Source organism: Microtus ochrogaster (genome assembly GCF_000317375.1).
Source record: "Microtus ochrogaster isolate Prairie Vole_2 chromosome 14 unlocalized genomic scaffold, MicOch1.0 chr14_random_1, whole genome shotgun sequence".
Lineage (NCBI taxonomy): Eukaryota > Metazoa > Chordata > Mammalia > Rodentia > Cricetidae > Microtus > Microtus ochrogaster.
Window position 1 is genome coordinate 30,167,364 of NW_004949096.1, and position 17,922 is coordinate 30,185,285.

Here is a 17,922-nt window from a genome sequence, read left to right on the forward strand (position 1 = left end):
GGTTCAGGCAAACCCTGAGGCCAGGCAACACTGGTTCAGGCAAACCCTGAGGCCAGGCAACACTGGCTCCCAGTCTCAGTGCTGTCCTCACCCGGAACTTCTGACACATTAGTAAGAACCTCCCTGGCACCTCCTAACTCCTCTTACCTTTTTTAAATCTGCACTCAGAAGTTTGGTGTTTTCATGGCAATGTGAGGGTGAAGAGAGACTCCTGGCAGTGGCACAGTGAAGATTAACAGAGTCTACGTGATGAGTGCCTGACACACATGGGCTCTCAAGAAGGGCACCACCAGGTCTAAAAAGGTTGGACCTCCATGATGGAGCTACTCCCCATACCCCACCCCCCAAAGCCTTAGCAGGGCAGCCCCATCAGAACCCACAGTACTGGCTTTGAAAGTCCCAGGGCAAATGACCAGCCTCAAGGCTAGACTGAATGGAACAAGATGGTAACTCTCAAGTTTGGAAAGGAATCAGGGGACAGATATAGTAACAGGTCCCGCTCTCTTTTCCAGCAGCTGTAGTCTTGGGCTTCTTGGGCTCCTGCCAGGACCTGGGGGTGTGGGTTGTGGCGCGGTTGAGGATGGCCCTGTACAAGGTTGAGACTTGGCTGTTCTGGCTCCCCAGCCAGGGTCTGTAGGAGTCCCTCCTTCTGGTCCTAGGACCAAACAAGGACACTCCAGCAGACGGAAACCATCAGCACGCACAGGACCAATGCTAGCTTCTTAATCAGTCCAGGAGAACAGAGCCCAGCCAGCGCATTCTGCCCTCATTTAATTATCAAAACGATTCCTCTTCTGTCCTCCCCGGGGCTGCATGCCCCAGATTCCCTGGGCCCAGTAATTGCCTCCCTGTTAATAGAAATCATCAGTATTTATTACACTGAGCGTGCCAGCTTCTTCCAGCTCTCCTTGCAGCAACATTAAGGGGAGTGCCTGGGAGCACATCACTCAAGTGAGGCTACTTAATGGTAAGAGTGAAGACTCTGAATTGCTCTCTGCCTCGGAGGACCGAGGAAACATGGCCAGGCCTAATAAAAGGATCCAAAGGTCATGCGTGGAGTCCACAGTGGGGCCCTGACTTGACCCGGATGAGCAGGAGGCCCAGGTCTGGGAATGTGGAAAAAAATTCCAGTTAGGTAGCTGCCTTTCCCCTTTCTCCAGAGTAAGACTCTCAGGCATCAGTCCTATATGGCTACACAATGTTGGAAATGAACTGAGTTCAAATTTTTGCTCTGCCTCTCAGGGCCTTGTGGACTTTGGCTCTCTAGTATACCAACTTTCTTTCTTCCTTCCTTCCTTCCTTTCTTTCTTTCTTTCTTTCTTTCTTTCTTTCTTTCTTTCTTTCTTTCTTTCTTTCTTTCTTTCTTTCTTGAGTCAGGATTTTTCTGTGTAATAGCTATGGCTGTCCTAGAACTCACTCTGTAGACTAGGCTGGCCTTGAACTTACAGAGATCCACCTACCTTTGCCTCCCAAGTGCTGGGATTAAAGGCTCATGCTACCATCACCTGGGTGTATCAACTTTCTTTTTTGTTTTTTAAAAAATAACTTATTTATTTTTATTTTATTTGCATTGGTGTTTAGCCTGCACATATGTATGTGTGAGGGTTTCAGATCTTGGTATTACAGACAGTTGTTAGCTGTCATGTGGGTGCTGGGAACTGAACCTAGGTCCTCTGTTAAGAGCAGTCAGTGCCCTTAACCACTGAGCTATCTCTCCAGTTCCTGTATCAACTTTCTTATCTTTAAAACAGGGAGATTAGCACCCACCTACTGAAGAGTCGGTGAAAACTACCATGAAAGAACTCACTAGCTCTAAATGGAAGTGGGCTATGCTTATTCTCTCCTCCCTCAGGTCTAGGAGTTGAGAAGCTATGACACACGGGATTGGGTCACACGCAGAGGACAGAGGCTGGCTCCTTCTTGTAGCCTCTTCAGACTTCGGGTGCCCATGATGGACAAACTTGTCCAAGCCAAGGCTGAGTCAGGAGTTCATGGTCCTGAAGTGCACATGAATTTAGTCTGGACACCAGTCTGGCTGTCACTGTCCATGGCTGCCAGACCATGGCTTCTGTGGACAATAACAGAACTCCTACCCACCTTCCGTCAGCTGTCATGCTCAGGGCAGTGCCTGCCTACTGTGAGTGCTGTGAATCCTACCTCAGCCCGTTTCACGTGAGGCTCAGGGGCACCGCCTGCCTACTGTGAGTGCTGTGAATCCTACCTCAGCCAGTCTCTAGTGAGGCCTCAAAGGGACTGGACTCTAACACTGAGGTGATCTGGCACCTTCTAATGACCACACCTACCTTTAGGTCTCTCTCTCTCTGTGTGTGTGTGTGCGCGTGTGTGTGTGCGCGTGTGTGTGTATGTGTGTCCATGTCCCCGTCACCCTGTGTGTGAACTTCAGAGCCTTTTTTTGTGCACAGGGAAGACTGCAGTTCTGCAACAGCTGTGTTTGTTTCCGAGGTCTTAGGATGACCTACCAGCTCAAGGACAAGTTCCTGCACACCCCTTGCGAAGAGTGGGGGTCAGAACCCAGCAAGGTTCTGACGAGGACTGGAGCTGATGAGGACTGGAGCTTAGAGCCAGATGCCCCCCCCCAAACACTTCTCTCCTATGAGGTCCCCTGCTGCCTGCTCGGGTGCCTAATCCATTGATAGAATGGCTAAATGATTTTCTTTTTTCCAGCGATGATGTCACCGTGTAGTCTTGACAGACAGACTCACCAAGATCCACCTGCTTCTTCCTCCTGAGTGCTGGGATTAAAGGTGTTAGCCACAGGCTAAACGTGTAGCCCAGGTTGGCCTCTGTCTCTGCCTCTTCAGTATGTCCTACCAGTGTGTGCCATCATGAGCAATTATGTATACAATATTTTGTCTGGGTGTATGCCTGCAGGCCAGAAGAGGGCACCAGATCCCATCACATATGGTTGTGAGCCACCATGTGGTCGCTGGGAATTGAACTCAGGACCTTTGGAAGAGGAGGCAGTGCTCTTAACCTCTGAGCCATCTCTCCAGCCCCCTAGCCATGCTAATTCTTATATCACCTATAAAGTCTGTAGAAGTGTGTGGATGTGCCCCCTGACTCCTGGCCCTGTATGTCAGTAAGCTGCACAGGGGACAGGGAATTAGGTGGGGGAGGAGGCTTGCATTCCAGAATGTCCTCCAGGTTTTTATTACTTTATAGGCAAAATAAAATCACCTCACCAGAGCCTCACCCCTGTGCCTTTCTTTTTCATTGTTTGTTATACACTGGATTGCATCAGTTCCTATAAATTCAGATGTTGAAGTCCTAGCTCCAAGCGCTGGGAATGTGACTGTCTTTGGAGATAAGGTCTTTATAGAAATTAAAAATTAAGCCGAGGCTTTGAGATTGAGCACAACTCAGTTTAACTGGTGTCCTTACACAAGGACATTTAGTATTCAGGCATCTGAACTGGCCTGCCCTTGGGGTCCTGACAGGATGTGTTCTCAGCTGTAGCCACTAAGAGCACCTCCAGTGCACATTCGCTAAGTTCACTTTTAAAAGGGCCTTGCCTACCTCTCATCTCTCTCTCTCTCTCCCTCCCTCCCTCCCTCCCTCCCTCCCTCCCTCCCTCTCCCCTCCCTCCCTCTCCCTCTCCCCTCCATCTCTCTCTCTCCCTTCTCTCTCTGTCTGTCCCTTTCTTTCTCTCTACTTTTCTGCTTGTATCTCTGTCTCTTCCCCTTTTCTCTCTGCCTCTCTCTTCTTTTCTGCAGCTCCTGTCCCCAGAGGCTGTCCCCTCCTCCACATGAACTCTGTCGAACTGCGTCTTTCTCTCTCATGCCATTTTTTTTTTTAAATTACAACAGCAGAGGGGAGATAATGGGCAGACCTAAGGTAAAGGAGGATGGCCATCATCAAGTTGAGACGGGTTGGAGCAGATCCTTCTCTTAGGGACCTCAGAAGGAACCAGCCCCATCAGCACCAAGGAGTCACACTTCCAGGCTCCAGCACAGAGGCAACGCGCCGGCATGGTGGAAGCCACGCTGCAGCCCCAGGAAAGGGAAACATCAACTCTTCTATTACAGTGCCCCTTCATCTGCGAGGGAGAAGATGCCGATCTTGTTCTGGTCTCACTTTTAGAGCTGCTGATACTACAGCCTCTCCAGTAACAGAAACGGGACATAAATGACGTGGAACAGTGGCAGTGGCTGACCAGCATGGCAAAGCAACAGGGGCGTGAGCTGTAGCGGGAGGAAGTGGCCAGAGCCAGGACGTGCTGTGGGTCTTGCTGCTTGTGGGGTGAGCTCACCAAACTCATCTCTGAAACGCCAGGAGCGCGTGGCAATTACAGGGGTTTCCAGGCACAGCATCCCTGGTGCGGTCCGGCTTCACCCTCCCTGGTGCATAATGGAATCAGATGCGATTCCACTGCAGTCCCACGTGGTGACTCATGCCACTCTAGTCAATAGAACCCACTCTTGGGAAGAAACTAGATTATGGGTCAGTAAAGGGCGGACAGTTGCTGAGTGATTGCCGGTTGTTCCCTGTGGGGCGCTCTCCACATGCCCTCTTGATTCATTTCCACCAAATTACCCACAGCTGCCAAAGCAGGGCACTGGGTTTGGCTTTGCTATTTAGATTGCCTTTGCCTGGGATCCTCTAACAGTGACATGGCAGTGACGGATCCGCGCGCGCGCGCGTGTGTGTGTGTGTGTGTGTGTGTCTCGACATGGCATGGCAGAGGCACTCCCATACACCGAAGGGCTGTGGATACAACCCACGCCTTGGTAGGGGAGGCACAGCTGGTGAAGTCCCTCCTGGGGGAGTCTTACCTTACACGGGTGAGGGTCCACTCCGTAGGTCTCTAATGTCTGTGCCTTTCTCAAGAAATTCAGCTCTGATGTTGCTGGTGTTTGACCACTGGAATGAGAAGGAGATGGTCTCAGGGCTCCCGTCCCACAGGTTCCCCAGGTGTGAGCTCCTTGTTTGGAAGTGGCCAGCTGGGCAGGGCCTGGCTTTCTGGTGGAGCAACCGCAGCACCCTAGAAGCTCAGTGTGTTTATTTGTAGTAAGAAGGCTGCTTGTTGGTTCCTGGCCGCTTAGCCCCAAAATAATCACACAGAAAGTGTATTAATTAAATCATTGCTTGGCCCATAAGCTCTAGCTTCTTATTGGTTAACTCTTACATTTTAATTTAACCCATCTCTATTAATCTGTGTATTGCCACGAGGCTGTGGCTTACTGGGAAAAGTTCCGGCTTCTATCTCCAGCAGGGCTACCTGGCTTCTCCCTGACTCTGCCCTCTTCCACCCAGCATTCAGTTTAGTTTTCCCCCCGTCTAGCTAAGTTCTGCCCTGCTATAGGTCCAAAGCGGTTTCTTTGTTCATTAATGGTCATCACAGCATACAGAGGGAAATCCCATGAACGGTCACATACAGCTGAATGGAGGAATCAGGTTTAGCCTATCTTGCTAGGAGCAATCTCTGTAGGAGAGCCACCTTCAGGCTGTTAACATCTAGGGGAAGAAGGCTATGGTGGACATTTTCTGTGCACACTGTCGACATTTTCACTTGGACCTTGAGGGAGCCTTTGCCATCTCTTTGAGCTTTGCTACTCTCGTGGGAAGGAGGCATTAAAAAGAAAGATGTGATCAGGGGCCACACACTTCCACTTTTCCATAGTGCTCGCTTGCTTGCTTGTAGAACCAACTTTAGAGATTCAAGTCTAAGGTGAAAACTCAGCGGGGGGCTGGAGTGATGACTCAGTGGGTGGGAGCACTGGTTGCTATTCCAGAGGACCTGGGCTTGATCCCCAGTACTCACATGGCGGCTCACAACCTTCAAGAACTCCAGTGCCCGGGGATCTAATGCTCTCCTCTGGCCTCAAGAGTGTCCTGCACACACACGGTGCATAGACAGAAATAAAATAACCAAATAAAAATAAAAAATTAAAAACAAAACAAAACTCAAAGTGCAACAGGCTACATAGCAGGTCAAGCGGGCTCAGCGTGAAGAGTAGGAAGCGGTAGGAATGACTCTGAGATTGCGGTCTTCCTGAAAACCATGCGAAGCCAGACATGGTGGTGTGTGGTATCTGTAACCTCAGCACTTGAAGGTAGAGGAAGTGGGGTCAGGAGTTTAAGCCCAGCCTTAAGTGCACAGAAAAATTTAAGGCTAGCCTAGACTATACGTGCTCCTGCTTAAAAAACAAAACAAAAAAACCCAACAAAAATAAAACAACAACAACAACAAAAAAACCCAAAACCAAATCAAAACAAATAAGCAAGCAACCATCATCACCAAAATCCCAAAAGCAAACGCAGGCCAAGGTTCAGTTTGTCGTCTCAATTGTGTATGTGAGCTCAGAGGACTACGGGCCAGAACTGGTTCTCTCCCTCCACTGTGTGTATTTTGGGGATGGAACTCAGAATGGCAGGCTTGGCAGCAAGTGCTGGACCATCTCACTGGCCAGATATTATAAATAAAAAAATTTTTTTGAGACAGGGTCTTATAATGTCTCTGGCTGGCCTCGAACTCACAGAGATCTGCCTGCCTCTGCCTCCCAAGTCCTGGGATTAAAGGTGTGCAGACTACACCCAGCTGAGGCTGTGGTTTTAAATAAGTCAGAGATAGTGTTTTTATGGTAATTCACAACACTCAGTACTGCGGAGACAGGGAAAATACATCTGTAGGCTGGCTACTGGCCACAGCTTTCTTGTCTGTGAGCTGACATGGACTGGCATACAATCCTGCTGGTACCACTCCCTTTCTCTTGGTTGAAAGAGAGCACAGGAACAGAGGACTAGGAGAAGCAGGACAGCGGTTCTCAACCTTCCTATCCCTGTAACCCTCTAATATAGTTCCTCATGCTGTGGTGACCCCCAACCATAAAATTATTTTCATGGCTACTTCATAACTGTAATTTTGCTAATGTTATGAATCATAATGTAAATCTCTATTAAGCGACCTATGTGAAAGAGTTGTTTGACTCCCATAGGAGTCGTGATCCCCAGGTTGAGAACGGCTGTGGCAGGAGACGCCGCCTGGCTTCCATACCACACAGCTCTCCATGTGATAGTACGAAAGGAAACACGCCGGCTCTGGCCATCTGAAGAGGCCTTGGCATGGCTCTCTTCCCGCTTGCCTCCTGGAACGTGTACACGAAACCACCCTGGGGCCAGCGGTGGCACTGGCTCTTGGCTCTTCTGCCTGCAGAGCCCTGGAAAAGCACACTGAGTGTGAGGTTGGAAGGGCAGCTTGTGAAGCCGTCAGCTCTGACGGCTGGCGGGCAGGAGCCAAAGTTGCTCATTACTAAATTTATCGTCTGCCCAAAGTCATACGTCAGAGCAGGAAGCAAGCCCACCCAAGCGAGAAGCAGGCCAGGCTCCCTCCGGTGTCCCCTGAAGCGGCCACTGTCTCTCATGCTCTGAAGTTAGCCTTTGTACTACTTCTGGAAAGTAGATCAAGAAACAGCCCACAGCCTGGGCCCACAGGAGCTGTCAAAGTCGCAGAGAGGGAGAAAACTCGGGCAATTTCACACTATGAAAGCACAGCAAAACCCGTGTCTGCAGGTATCCGGGTGAAGGCAGACCCCTACATCTACCAACAAACCCCAGATGCAAGGAGTGTCTTCATTCCATGTCTGAAGGAATCCGCCCCTTGAAATCCATTAACCTCGGGAGTTTGCTCAGATCTCCAGGGTCCTAACAGGTGCCATCATTTCTTGAGGGGTCCCTTGCCTTGAACTAACTTTCTGCAGAAATGTCCCCACTACTTTGATATCTTACCCTCTGGACAGCCGGCATAAATCCGTGCTCTCTGAATGGGAGCTCACAAGCAGGTCTGTCATCCTGATGTTTAACCACAAGGGGTCACCATTTCCCTAACAGTGACAGGACCGACCATTGGGCTCAGCACTGAGACTGGAAAAACCCAAGACTGCAACCCTGATGAGTCTGTCTGGTCACACCGGACTCTGACAATCTGTCTGCAAATGCGGGGGCAGCTTTGGGTTATGTTCATTCATAAGCATGTAGTGAGATGAGGGTTTTGGGGGCAAGATCATGGTGTGGTAGACTCTGGTTTAAGTTCAGAGCTCTTAGAAGCACCCCACTCCTGCTCCAGTCCTTCCTCAGAGCAGGAAATGCACAAGATTAAATATTTATAACAAATATATTCCCATTCTTACCCATTGCCCAATTTCCAATTCTCTTACAGACACAGAGAGTTTGTTTGCTTTATCATCCCCATAATACTCTTCCACAAATGATTCACTCTGTGACTATCATTTGTGGCTTTCCTCGTCTTGCTTCTTTTTAAAGTACCTTAAAAAAATGAACAAAACCCACAAGGAAACCCAGAGTTTTGTCTAACTAGTATACTCAAAATAAACAAAATTAAAAAATAAACAAAAATTAAAAATAAACAAAAGTCTTCATTTTTAAATGTAGTTTAAATTTAATCTCTTTTCTATGTTGGTTAATACACATTTTTTGAATTATTGCTTAATTGTCTTAATAAATCCAAAGTCCTAAAAGTTAAGAGGAATTGTAACCTATTAAAATGGTGACCCAGCTTCTTGTTAGTTTATAGCACACAGACCTTTGTTTCAGGCACCTTATCTGCCTGGGAAACCTGTGTTCTCGCGTTGATACCCGAAGTAGCCCACTCTGCCACTGCTCTTTAAAACCACTCTCTGCAGTAAAGCCCATTGAGCGTGGGTGAAAGGCTGCATCTGTGCTGTTTATGGTTCTGCGTAATCTGGGTCGGCTAAACCCAGCTGAGATTGCGGGGCTCTGTGGGCATTGGCTATTGCATCCCTGGTGCAGGGGCCTCAAAATGTGTTGATGCTACCGACTCTAAACCATAGTACTGCATGTAAGTCAGTTTGGCCCTGTGCAGTTTATCTTCCATCCAGCACAGCTGCCCAGCCTCTGAGATCAGGAGGGATAGGGCTCATTCAGAATGCTATGGCCATACACTGCTCACTGGGAGGAGGCTGTGCCATGGGGGGGGGGTCCAGGGAAATGGGACATCCCAGGGTCACCAGTGCTGGGAGCTTTACTGTGTCTGAGCAAGTCTCTGAGAGCAGAGGATAGGGCCAGGAGCTGTGTGCTCAGTGGCTAGGGTCCCAAGGGAGTGTAACATACCTGAGTTCAGTCTTGTGAATCTCAGCAATTTTCTTTTCCAGTTTCTCTGAATGCTTTGGGAAAAACTGGAACTTGGAGCTGTAGCCCTCAGGGTGCTTTCCTGGGTCGTAATCCCCAATCTCCGCTTTTCAAAGGCAGGAAAAAAAAAAAAAAGAGAGATTAACACACAGCTCAGAGGCCAAACACAGGCAGACACTGGCAAGAGGGCAGGCCCCCAAGGAGCAGAAGTGGGTCTTTTCCCCCCTGCTGTGTACAACAGGTTGACATTCAGTCAAAGCAGAGACAGTGGAGCTGGTCCTGGGCTCTGAGGTCACTAGTAAATTTTCAATAAAAGAGCAGAAGCTTGGTCTATGATCCTCAGTGGTGCAGCCACACGGGAAGGCTTGGGAGCCATGCTCGGCTTGGTAGCAGCAAACAGTGAGCTTGGTCAGCAAGACAGGACCTCCTGTGCCCCAGGTTGGGTACCTGAATCCCATCCCGAAGATTTTAGTAGGACAAGAGAAGTTGCTGACTGAGTCTTGATCCCAGTTCAGGACTCAGCCCTCACACGCGGAACCAGATGAATACATTCAGCGTTCACGGCGGGCTCACCAGGAAGGCCTGCCACTGGGAACATGGCTATGTCCCAGTGACCGAGTGCAGGTGCACCAGATTCTAAGGCTGACTTTCCAATGCTGTGCCCAGTGCCACGCCTACAAAGCTGGCCTCTACGGCTGTGGGATCTCTGGGAGCTCTATGGACACCATCTTTCCTCAGTGCTCTCCCAGTCAGAAGTCAGCTTCCTCCACAGGCAGTTCCCCACCCAAAGGGAAACTCAGAAAAGAAAAGAGGAGCTCCCGGCAGCTTGCTGGCCTTCCCCCTTCCTTCTCTTAGACAGCCAGAAGCTCTTCAGCTGAGGCGGCATGAATATTGGGAGGAAAACAAGGCCTGGGTCGCAGCTGAACACAGCGCTCTGGGTTTGTGCATTCCACTGCCAATTGTGGCTCCTTCCAAGTTACTAGGGGCTGAGGGCGGGAGTGGCGGATGTCTGGAGCCTCAAGTCCCGGGGAATCTAAGGCAGAAGGCTCACCTGAGCCCAAGAATTCAAGACCAGCCTGGACAGCGTAATAAAACCATATGTCCAAAACAAAACAAACAAATAAACAAAAACCTACCCAAACTTCAAATTCTGTGGCAATTTCTGTTGTTTATTGAGAAATCTCATTCCTTCAAGGATGAGGGACCTTGAACCTTGAGATCTTTGCTTTGATTTTATCTGAAAAGCTTCAAGGGGGAAAATACTGATATTGGCTACCAAATACATTTTGAAAAAAAATAAATTTGATATAATTATCAGGGTGGACCTGATGAAAAGACTATAGTTTAACAGTACAGGGCATCTTCCTCTTTCAAAAAGAAGGGGGACTCTTTAGGTACCTCAGGCCGTACACACGCAATGGCTGCGCTTCCCATTGGCTGGTACTGGAATGGCTCTCAGAGCCCGAGGCCCCTCCCCCGCAGAGGGCTCACTCTGCCCTCTTAGCACTGCTCCGATACTTCTGCCCTCAGCAGACTCTCCTCAAGCTGCTTCTGAGAGTTCCCTGATTCACAATCAAGGGTTCACATTTTTAATGGAAGCGTCACGGTTCTAGGCCCAAATGATCCCGTTGTTAATGACAATTTCAGGGTGGAGGACTAAGACAATCCCGAGGAGTGGCACTTGAATGTCCTCAGCATCTTAAGAGAGAAGGGTATGACAGGTCCCACATCTCACGACAGGTTCCCATGGCCACTCTGGGAATCGGCAGCAAGAGGCTCGACTCTTCCGAAGGAAATGGTTTCTCACTTGAGAATCCGTGAGACACTGAGCCCTCTCGGCGGAGAGGTCTACACAACAGATGCCAGAGGCCTACCATGCCTCACACCTTGGCGATTTGCACGAGAGGGCCAGGGCGAGCGATTCTGAGTGTTCTTCAGCCGCACAGAAACACTAATGTGAAAGGAACAGGGTAAGTCTCTGGAGGCCGAAAAGACTCCACAGGGGGCTAGCTGTGAGACCTTGGGGGCAGGAGGGTCTCTGGGCTTTTTGGCTCTAGGCAACCCAGGCCAAATCCTTTAACTTGCTTCAAGTTAGAAGCTGTTTTGATCTAAGAAGACGTCATCTGTGGTAAATGGGATAATGTAATCAGGACTTAGCGTGAAAAGCAAATTTATCCTGTCCAAAGCCATTACCTTGAAGGATATAGGCTGCTAACAAGGCGGCATCCGATGTCTTACAGAGGAGACGGCCATGGTAGAGATCCCTTTTGATCTGCAGGAAGACTAAGTACCTGCAGAGAAAACAGAGATGAAAACGAAAGGGTTGCTCTGATTGCTTTAAAGGCATAAATATGTAATAGAAGCCTATCAGAATCTTTGTCAGGGCATCTTCCCTACATCAGTTTTCTCTCATACCGTAGAACAAATACATTTCCCATTTCCTTGCAGACTCTCAGGTACTTCGCTTTGAACTATTAATTGTTTAAGGTTCAGATCAAAACAACCTGTCAGTTTTCTCTCTAGCTCAACATAGACATATCACTCCCTGGTAAGCACTTCCCCCTAACTCCTCCCCATCCTTATCCCTCCATCCTTGTCGCCCCCCCCCCCCATCCCCTGCCACCAAAGTGCTGGTATCTGGAGGGAACCAGCCCCCTGCCAGTGTGATATAATCAGGAAAAACTGTGCTATCAGGGATGTGGAAATAGGGCCTACCTGGGTCTTCGAGTGGAATGGTGGGTGAGGGGAGAATTTAGCTTGGGCTTGGCATTAGAATCTACTCCCCCTGTAGATTATTGGCCGAAGTCAATCAGATCTCTTCAAATCCAAATAGAAAGGGAGAAGTGAGGGGCTGGAAAGATGGCTGCTTGGTGGTTAAGAGCATATACTACTTGTGCAGAGGACCTGAGTGTGATTCCCAGCATCCGTGGTGGATGGTTCACACAACCCGCTGGTAACTCCAGTTCCAGGGTATCCGACATCTCGACATCCTCTCCCGGGTACTGCAGGTACTTGCACTCACGTGTGCGCTAATGTGTGTGTGTGTGTGTGTGGGCGCCAGTATGTGTGAGTGTAGGCACGTGTATGTGCACCTGTGCATGCTCCCAAGTATTTAAACACTGTAGGGCTTGGCACTCATGTAGGAACACAGACTGTGTACGTGAGATGGAGCAAGGCACCGAGAGCAGGGGAGCCAGGCCCTGCCCTAAGTACCCGTCTGCTGGGGCGGCGGACACTGCATGACTCACATCTAACATCTCATTTAACTCTTACACAGCACTTTGAAACAGGCACTATCATTTCCTCCACATTTTCCAGATAAAGCCAAGGTGTTAGTGGATTTCCCACAGACACACGACTAAATAGTTAAGATCCAAACTCATGACGTCAGGACTCCTGGCCCTGGTTCTTTAGTACCGCTATACTGCCCTCTGAGACTGCAGCTGCTCTGTAGTTTCTGAAGCCGGAGGAGGGGAGGAGGACAGCCCGACACAGTGGGGTGGAACTGACCGCTTTCTATTGGGAAGCGTCTTTCCCAAGAGTGTTGAGAGATGACCACACACTCTCACAAGTCGGCCAGCAAGAGCAAACCCAAGGCTACGAGGCACATCGGTTCCCTGGGTGGGTCCTCTCTTGATGGCCAGGAGGCACCGGTGATGGTTTAAAAATACACCCACAAGCCTAGGCAGTTTGGATGCTCACCTTACTAGACCTGGATAGAGGTGGGTGGTCCTTGGACTTCCCACAGGTCAGGGAACCCTGATTGCTCTTCGGGCTGATGAGGGAGGGGGACTTGATTAGGGGAGGGGGAGGGAAATGGGAGGTGGTGGCGGGGAGGAGGCAGAAATCTTTAATAAATAAATAAATTAAAAATAATAAATAAATAAATAAATAAATAAATAAATAAAAATACACCCACAGACCCTTCACACACTACATTTCATGAAATACTGATGAGTTCTCACCTCCTGAAGGTGATTTGCTGTGGGTAACAGAACCACACAGAAGCGGGTGTCTCGATTGTCTCATCAGAATCCCCACAGCTGCTTTGTTCTTCTCTTGCACCATTCACCCCACCTGAGGATGCTTACACAGCCCTACAGCGAGGCCCACGGGGAGGAGGGACACTTTTGCCAACAGTCCCATGAAGACCCTCAGATGAGTCGTCCCTACTAACCCACGACTGGTCCTGAGCCAGAAGCTCCCAGCAAAATGGCCCCTGGACTCTCAACCCATAGAAGTTCTCGATGGCTTGTTACTTTAAGCTAAGGTTAATGGTACTTTGTTGGGCAGCCACACATGACTATGGCATCCCTGGGAGAGCAAGGAGTCTTGGAACTATAGCAGAAGGCCCTTCCGTTCCACCAATTTCCACCGGCAGAAGTTAGGGCCTCCTTGGATAACCAGTTTCCTCTGGTTTATATTCAGTCTAAATTACACGTCCAGTTAATCATGTAAAAATACCCACAGAGAGAGCACGCCATCGACAGGGCAACTGTTGGAGGAAGTAGAGAGTGAGTGCTGGGCTTAGAGAATGGAGAATCAGTCAAGGAGCAATCTAGCCCCTCCTTGGGTCTTGCTACTCCAAGCATAGCCCCCACATCAGCAATATTGGCATCATTTGGAACCTGCACCTTTTTTTTCTACCAAGATCCTCATATGACTTACATATAGGAGGCAGAGTCCTACAAAATACAAAAGAATCTCCGTGACCACATCAAAACGCGGTACCTCCCTCAAACCAAAGTCCGGGTAAGGATTTCCTCCTGGGAGTTTGTAAGAGCCATTCCCCTCCTCAAACAAACCCATTCAGCCCTAACATTTGTCAAGAAAAGCTGGCGCCATGCAGAGTGAATAATTACGACGGATCTATCAAATCCAGCTTGCCTGCACTCTGCTTCCCACAGTGAAATGCCACACGGTGAGTGGGAGAGGCGAGCGAGCACTTCCCTGCCTCTCACTGTTCCGACTCCCACTTCCCCAGGTTTTGGCAGGATGAGGATATGGCCTTTGCCCCCAACTCATTGCTCACTTCCTGGGCTCAGATTCACATATTATCCCTGCTTTCGTGGCCTGCTCTTCCATGACTGAAAATCTGGGACAGGATGTCCTGGATGAAAGGTAATGTGTCAAACAGCACCCACAGATCTGGATGGTGATTCTCTATGTCACAGAGGAACAACCCCTGTCCCCAGGAAGGCATGTCAGAGGTACTCCTGGGGTTTCTCTAGAGTTTCTGACCCCTGCTGTATGCCAGCCTTCCTCTCATACAGGACCGCTACTTTGCTACAGATGGGCCCGCGGCAGATGTCTAGGGTGAGCTGGAATGTGCACAGTTCTCTGAGGCTGGGAGTCCTTTGGACTCCTGATTATAGGACAGCTGTGGGCAGCGCGAGGGGAAGGCTATCGACACTCTCAAGGACTGCCGTGGCACGGAGGGAGGCAAGGATGGACAAGTTATAACCTAAAGAAGGAAGTCATTGGAGAGCAGGAGGAAATGAGCTCACTGAAGGACCCTCGGACGTCTTCATGAGGTCCCCCTTGATTTCTTGCCACGGTGGTGTCCAGAAAGTTTGGGGTTGACATGGTGCTGGAACTACACCCCACAGGCTCATAGCATCGTGAGACCTGCTCCCACGAGACTCTGGTATACTCTCACCCACAAGGCCCCTGTGGGTAATCTTGTTGCATGAAACTCTGTCATCAAGGCAATGTGTGTTGCCAGATGAAGGATCAGCCTGCCAGGCCTGCCCAGCACAGCCAGGTGCCATTGCTTCTCAGAACCAGAGTTAAGGAACAGAATTCCCTTGACTTATGGCTGAGGAGATGTGGCCTGACTTGGTTAGTGTTACCCACTAGTCACAATTCAGGCCTCTGATTCCGGACCCAGTACTTTTCTACCCTGTGGTAATTCATTTAGCTATCAGAGGAGAGAGAATTGCCCTAAATTAGACACACACACACACACACACACACACACACACACACAATTTTTTATTATATATATTAGATACACGGACTGGAGAGATGGCTCAGGAGTTAAGAAAGCTTGCTGCTCTTTCAGAGAACCTGAGTTCAGTTCCACAAGGCTGCTCATTACTGACTGGCATTTCAGGTCCAGAGGATTCCATGCCCACTTCTGGTCACTTCTGGTTTCTGTGGGCATTACACACACTATTTTTTTTTTTGAGACAGGGTTTCTCTGGGTAGCTTTGGCTGTCCTGGATCTCACTTTGTAGACCAGGTTGACCTCGAACTCATAGAGATCCACCTGCTTCTGTCTCTTGAATGCTGGGATTAAAGGCGTGCGCCACTACAGCCTGGATATACACACTAATTTTTAAAAGATTTTATATTTTATTTCTGTGTGTATGTGTGTTGGGGTCAGAGGGCAGCTTGTACGAGTTGGTTCTCTCCTGCTCTTTGGTGCCAGGAACGGAACTCAGTACTGCGGGTTTGTCAGCAAGTGCCTTTGCCTGCTGGACGGCGTGGCTGCCTCCACCTTGTTTCTGAGGCAGGGCTCTCCTGCTGCTGCTGCTGCTGCTGCTGCTGCGCTGCTCAGGTGAGCTAAGCTTCCATCCAGTCCTCCCCCTCTCATGTCAGCAGTGCTGAGCCTGGGGTTTCAGACCTCAGGAATCTGGGTCACTGGGGTTGCTCGGCAAGCGCATTTACCCACTGAGCCATCTCACTGGCCTGTGGTTTTTTCTTTCTTTGTTTCTTTTTTTTTTTTTTAAAGCTTTGTTTATCTCCTCCTGTCCTTCACAAGGCCAGGAACCTCACAGGTACTATAGAAAACACCCGAGGGCAGAGGACACTGGAAGGCAGTTAAGTCCTCTCACAGTTATATACAAAGGAGATGGGGGACTATGTGGAACAAAACACTAACGCTAGCAACTCTCCATGTCTGCCCTCCACTGTTGCTCACGCACTTCCTCAGCCACGTCTCCAGAAACTCCACGAGTAGTAACTCCTATTTCTGTTCCATTTCCACATACGAGGAAACTGAGTGCTGAGAGGTACAGCCGCTAGCCTTGTCTCAGAGCTAAAAATCAGCCAAGATTTGATCCATAGCTTCCCGATACCCTAGCCAAGGAGGACCCACCGCCGTGCTTTCTAACGGAATCAGGTTTTGCTGGAACATGGCCCTGCTCACTCATTCATGCATCATCGACGGCTGCTTCCGAGCGGCACCGGCAGAACCGAGCCGGTGTGACTGAGACCATATGGTTCCGAAAGCCCAACACACGTACTTTCTGTCCCTTTCCAGAGAGCCTTGCCAATCTATGTCAGCCTAATGGAGGCTCGGAGACCATTCACTGAGAGAATAAATGACTGGGCCTCTGTGTGCTGAAGCCCACATCCACCCACCCACCCTTCTGGACTCCTCCACCCGCTGGCGTGTGCCAGGCCTCTGCCTCCTGGTAAGGTGTGGATGTGCCCGTTTCCTTCTGACACTCCATTTCTCAGAGTGCATCCACCTGCAGTCCCTGGTAAAAGCTAAATGGGGCCTAGCTCTCCATTTCTTGGCACCATTACCAGTCTAGACAAAAAAATAAGTCTATTTATTATTTAAAGAGAAAAATGACAAAGGAAATTAATGAGGACTTGGAAACTAAATTTGTCCTGTGGGAAGGACCAATGGCAAAGTGAAGCAAAATTCCTTTTTTTTAAAAAAAAAAACCGATGCTCGGTTTCTTTTTTAGTATTGATTTTATGTGTGTGGATATTTTACCTGCCTATGTCACTGTGTACCATGAATGTGCAGTGTCCTCAGAGGAGGGTGTTGGATCCTCTAGGACTGGAGTTCCACATGGTTGTGAGCCACCATGTGGGTGCTGGGAATTGAACCCGGGTCCTCTGGAAGAGCAGTCAGTGCTCTCAACTGATGGAGCCGTCTCTCCAGCCCCCAAAGAAGAGTTCTTTACTCTCCAGCTCATCCCCTCCTTAGCCTTGCTCCACAGGATGGTTGAGATGGCAGTGAAATTTAGGATGGAGATTCCCAGGGGAAAAAAGATGACACACTGACAGCTAAATTAGTTTGGCACAAGGTGGGCTGTTGAGATGAAGGGCTCAGAGCTAGCAATGAATTATGGGTACTGAGTGAGGCTGGGGCAGGTACCCACTCTCTCAAGATCAGTAGGGATGTGAATGGGAAACACGGACCTAATTCCATGGCTTCACGGGCTGTATCAGGGAGGGTAGAAACCTGCAAATCAGGCGGGGCACCCCACAGTTGGTACTACCCACAATGTGAGAAAACTGTACTCTGGGGAAGGAAGGCCGGCGAGGTAAAGATGAAGAGGAACTGTCTCAGATGGTTCCTGAGGACGCATGCAGATGGCGGAGGTGCTGGTGCCCTTGCCACTGTCCTTGAAGTCTGCTGACCTGGTGCGAGGTCTGGTCATGATCCCAGTGCTACGCTGACATGGACCATGTTATCAGCAGGGACACACTGAGCCTTCGCTCCGTGCAAGGCTTCCTGGGGACCGGAAGCGTACCCGGAAACAGAAGACCCTCCACTGGGCATGGTGACACAGGCTGTAATCTCAGCACCAGGGAAGTGGAATCGTGAGTTCAAGGCCAGCTTAGGCTCCATAGTGACATTCTCAAAAGAACCTAAGTCCAAACCGAGCCTTGTCTGTATTTGTTATCCAAAGTATCTGTGATAATAAATGTTTATCTTATTTATATGTCTAATTATTTGGTTCTGTGAGCCAGGGTCTTTTTGAAAGTAAAAAGTTTAAATAGTTCCACACAATATACAATATATATTTACCATATTCACCCATGACTACA

General features: G+C 49.3%; 1 protein-coding gene across 5 annotated transcripts in view; it reads right to left on the reverse strand.

The window, feature by feature from the left end:
- Window positions 1–17,922, reverse strand: part of Frmd5 (FERM domain containing 5) — a 281,243-nt gene that overhangs the window by 23,036 nt on the left and 240,285 nt on the right. For all 5 annotated transcript variants that reach the window (XM_026787798.1, XM_026787796.1, XM_005364351.3 and 2 more), the window contains exons 5-7: window positions 11,320–11,417; window positions 9,109–9,232; window positions 4,794–4,881 (exon numbers count right to left, since the gene is read on the reverse strand). In XM_026787798.1, coding sequence (XP_026643599.1) covers window positions 4,794–4,881; window positions 9,109–9,232; window positions 11,320–11,417 — 310 coding nt within the window. The remainder of the gene's footprint in view (window positions 1–4,793; window positions 4,882–9,108; window positions 9,233–11,319; window positions 11,418–17,922) is intronic.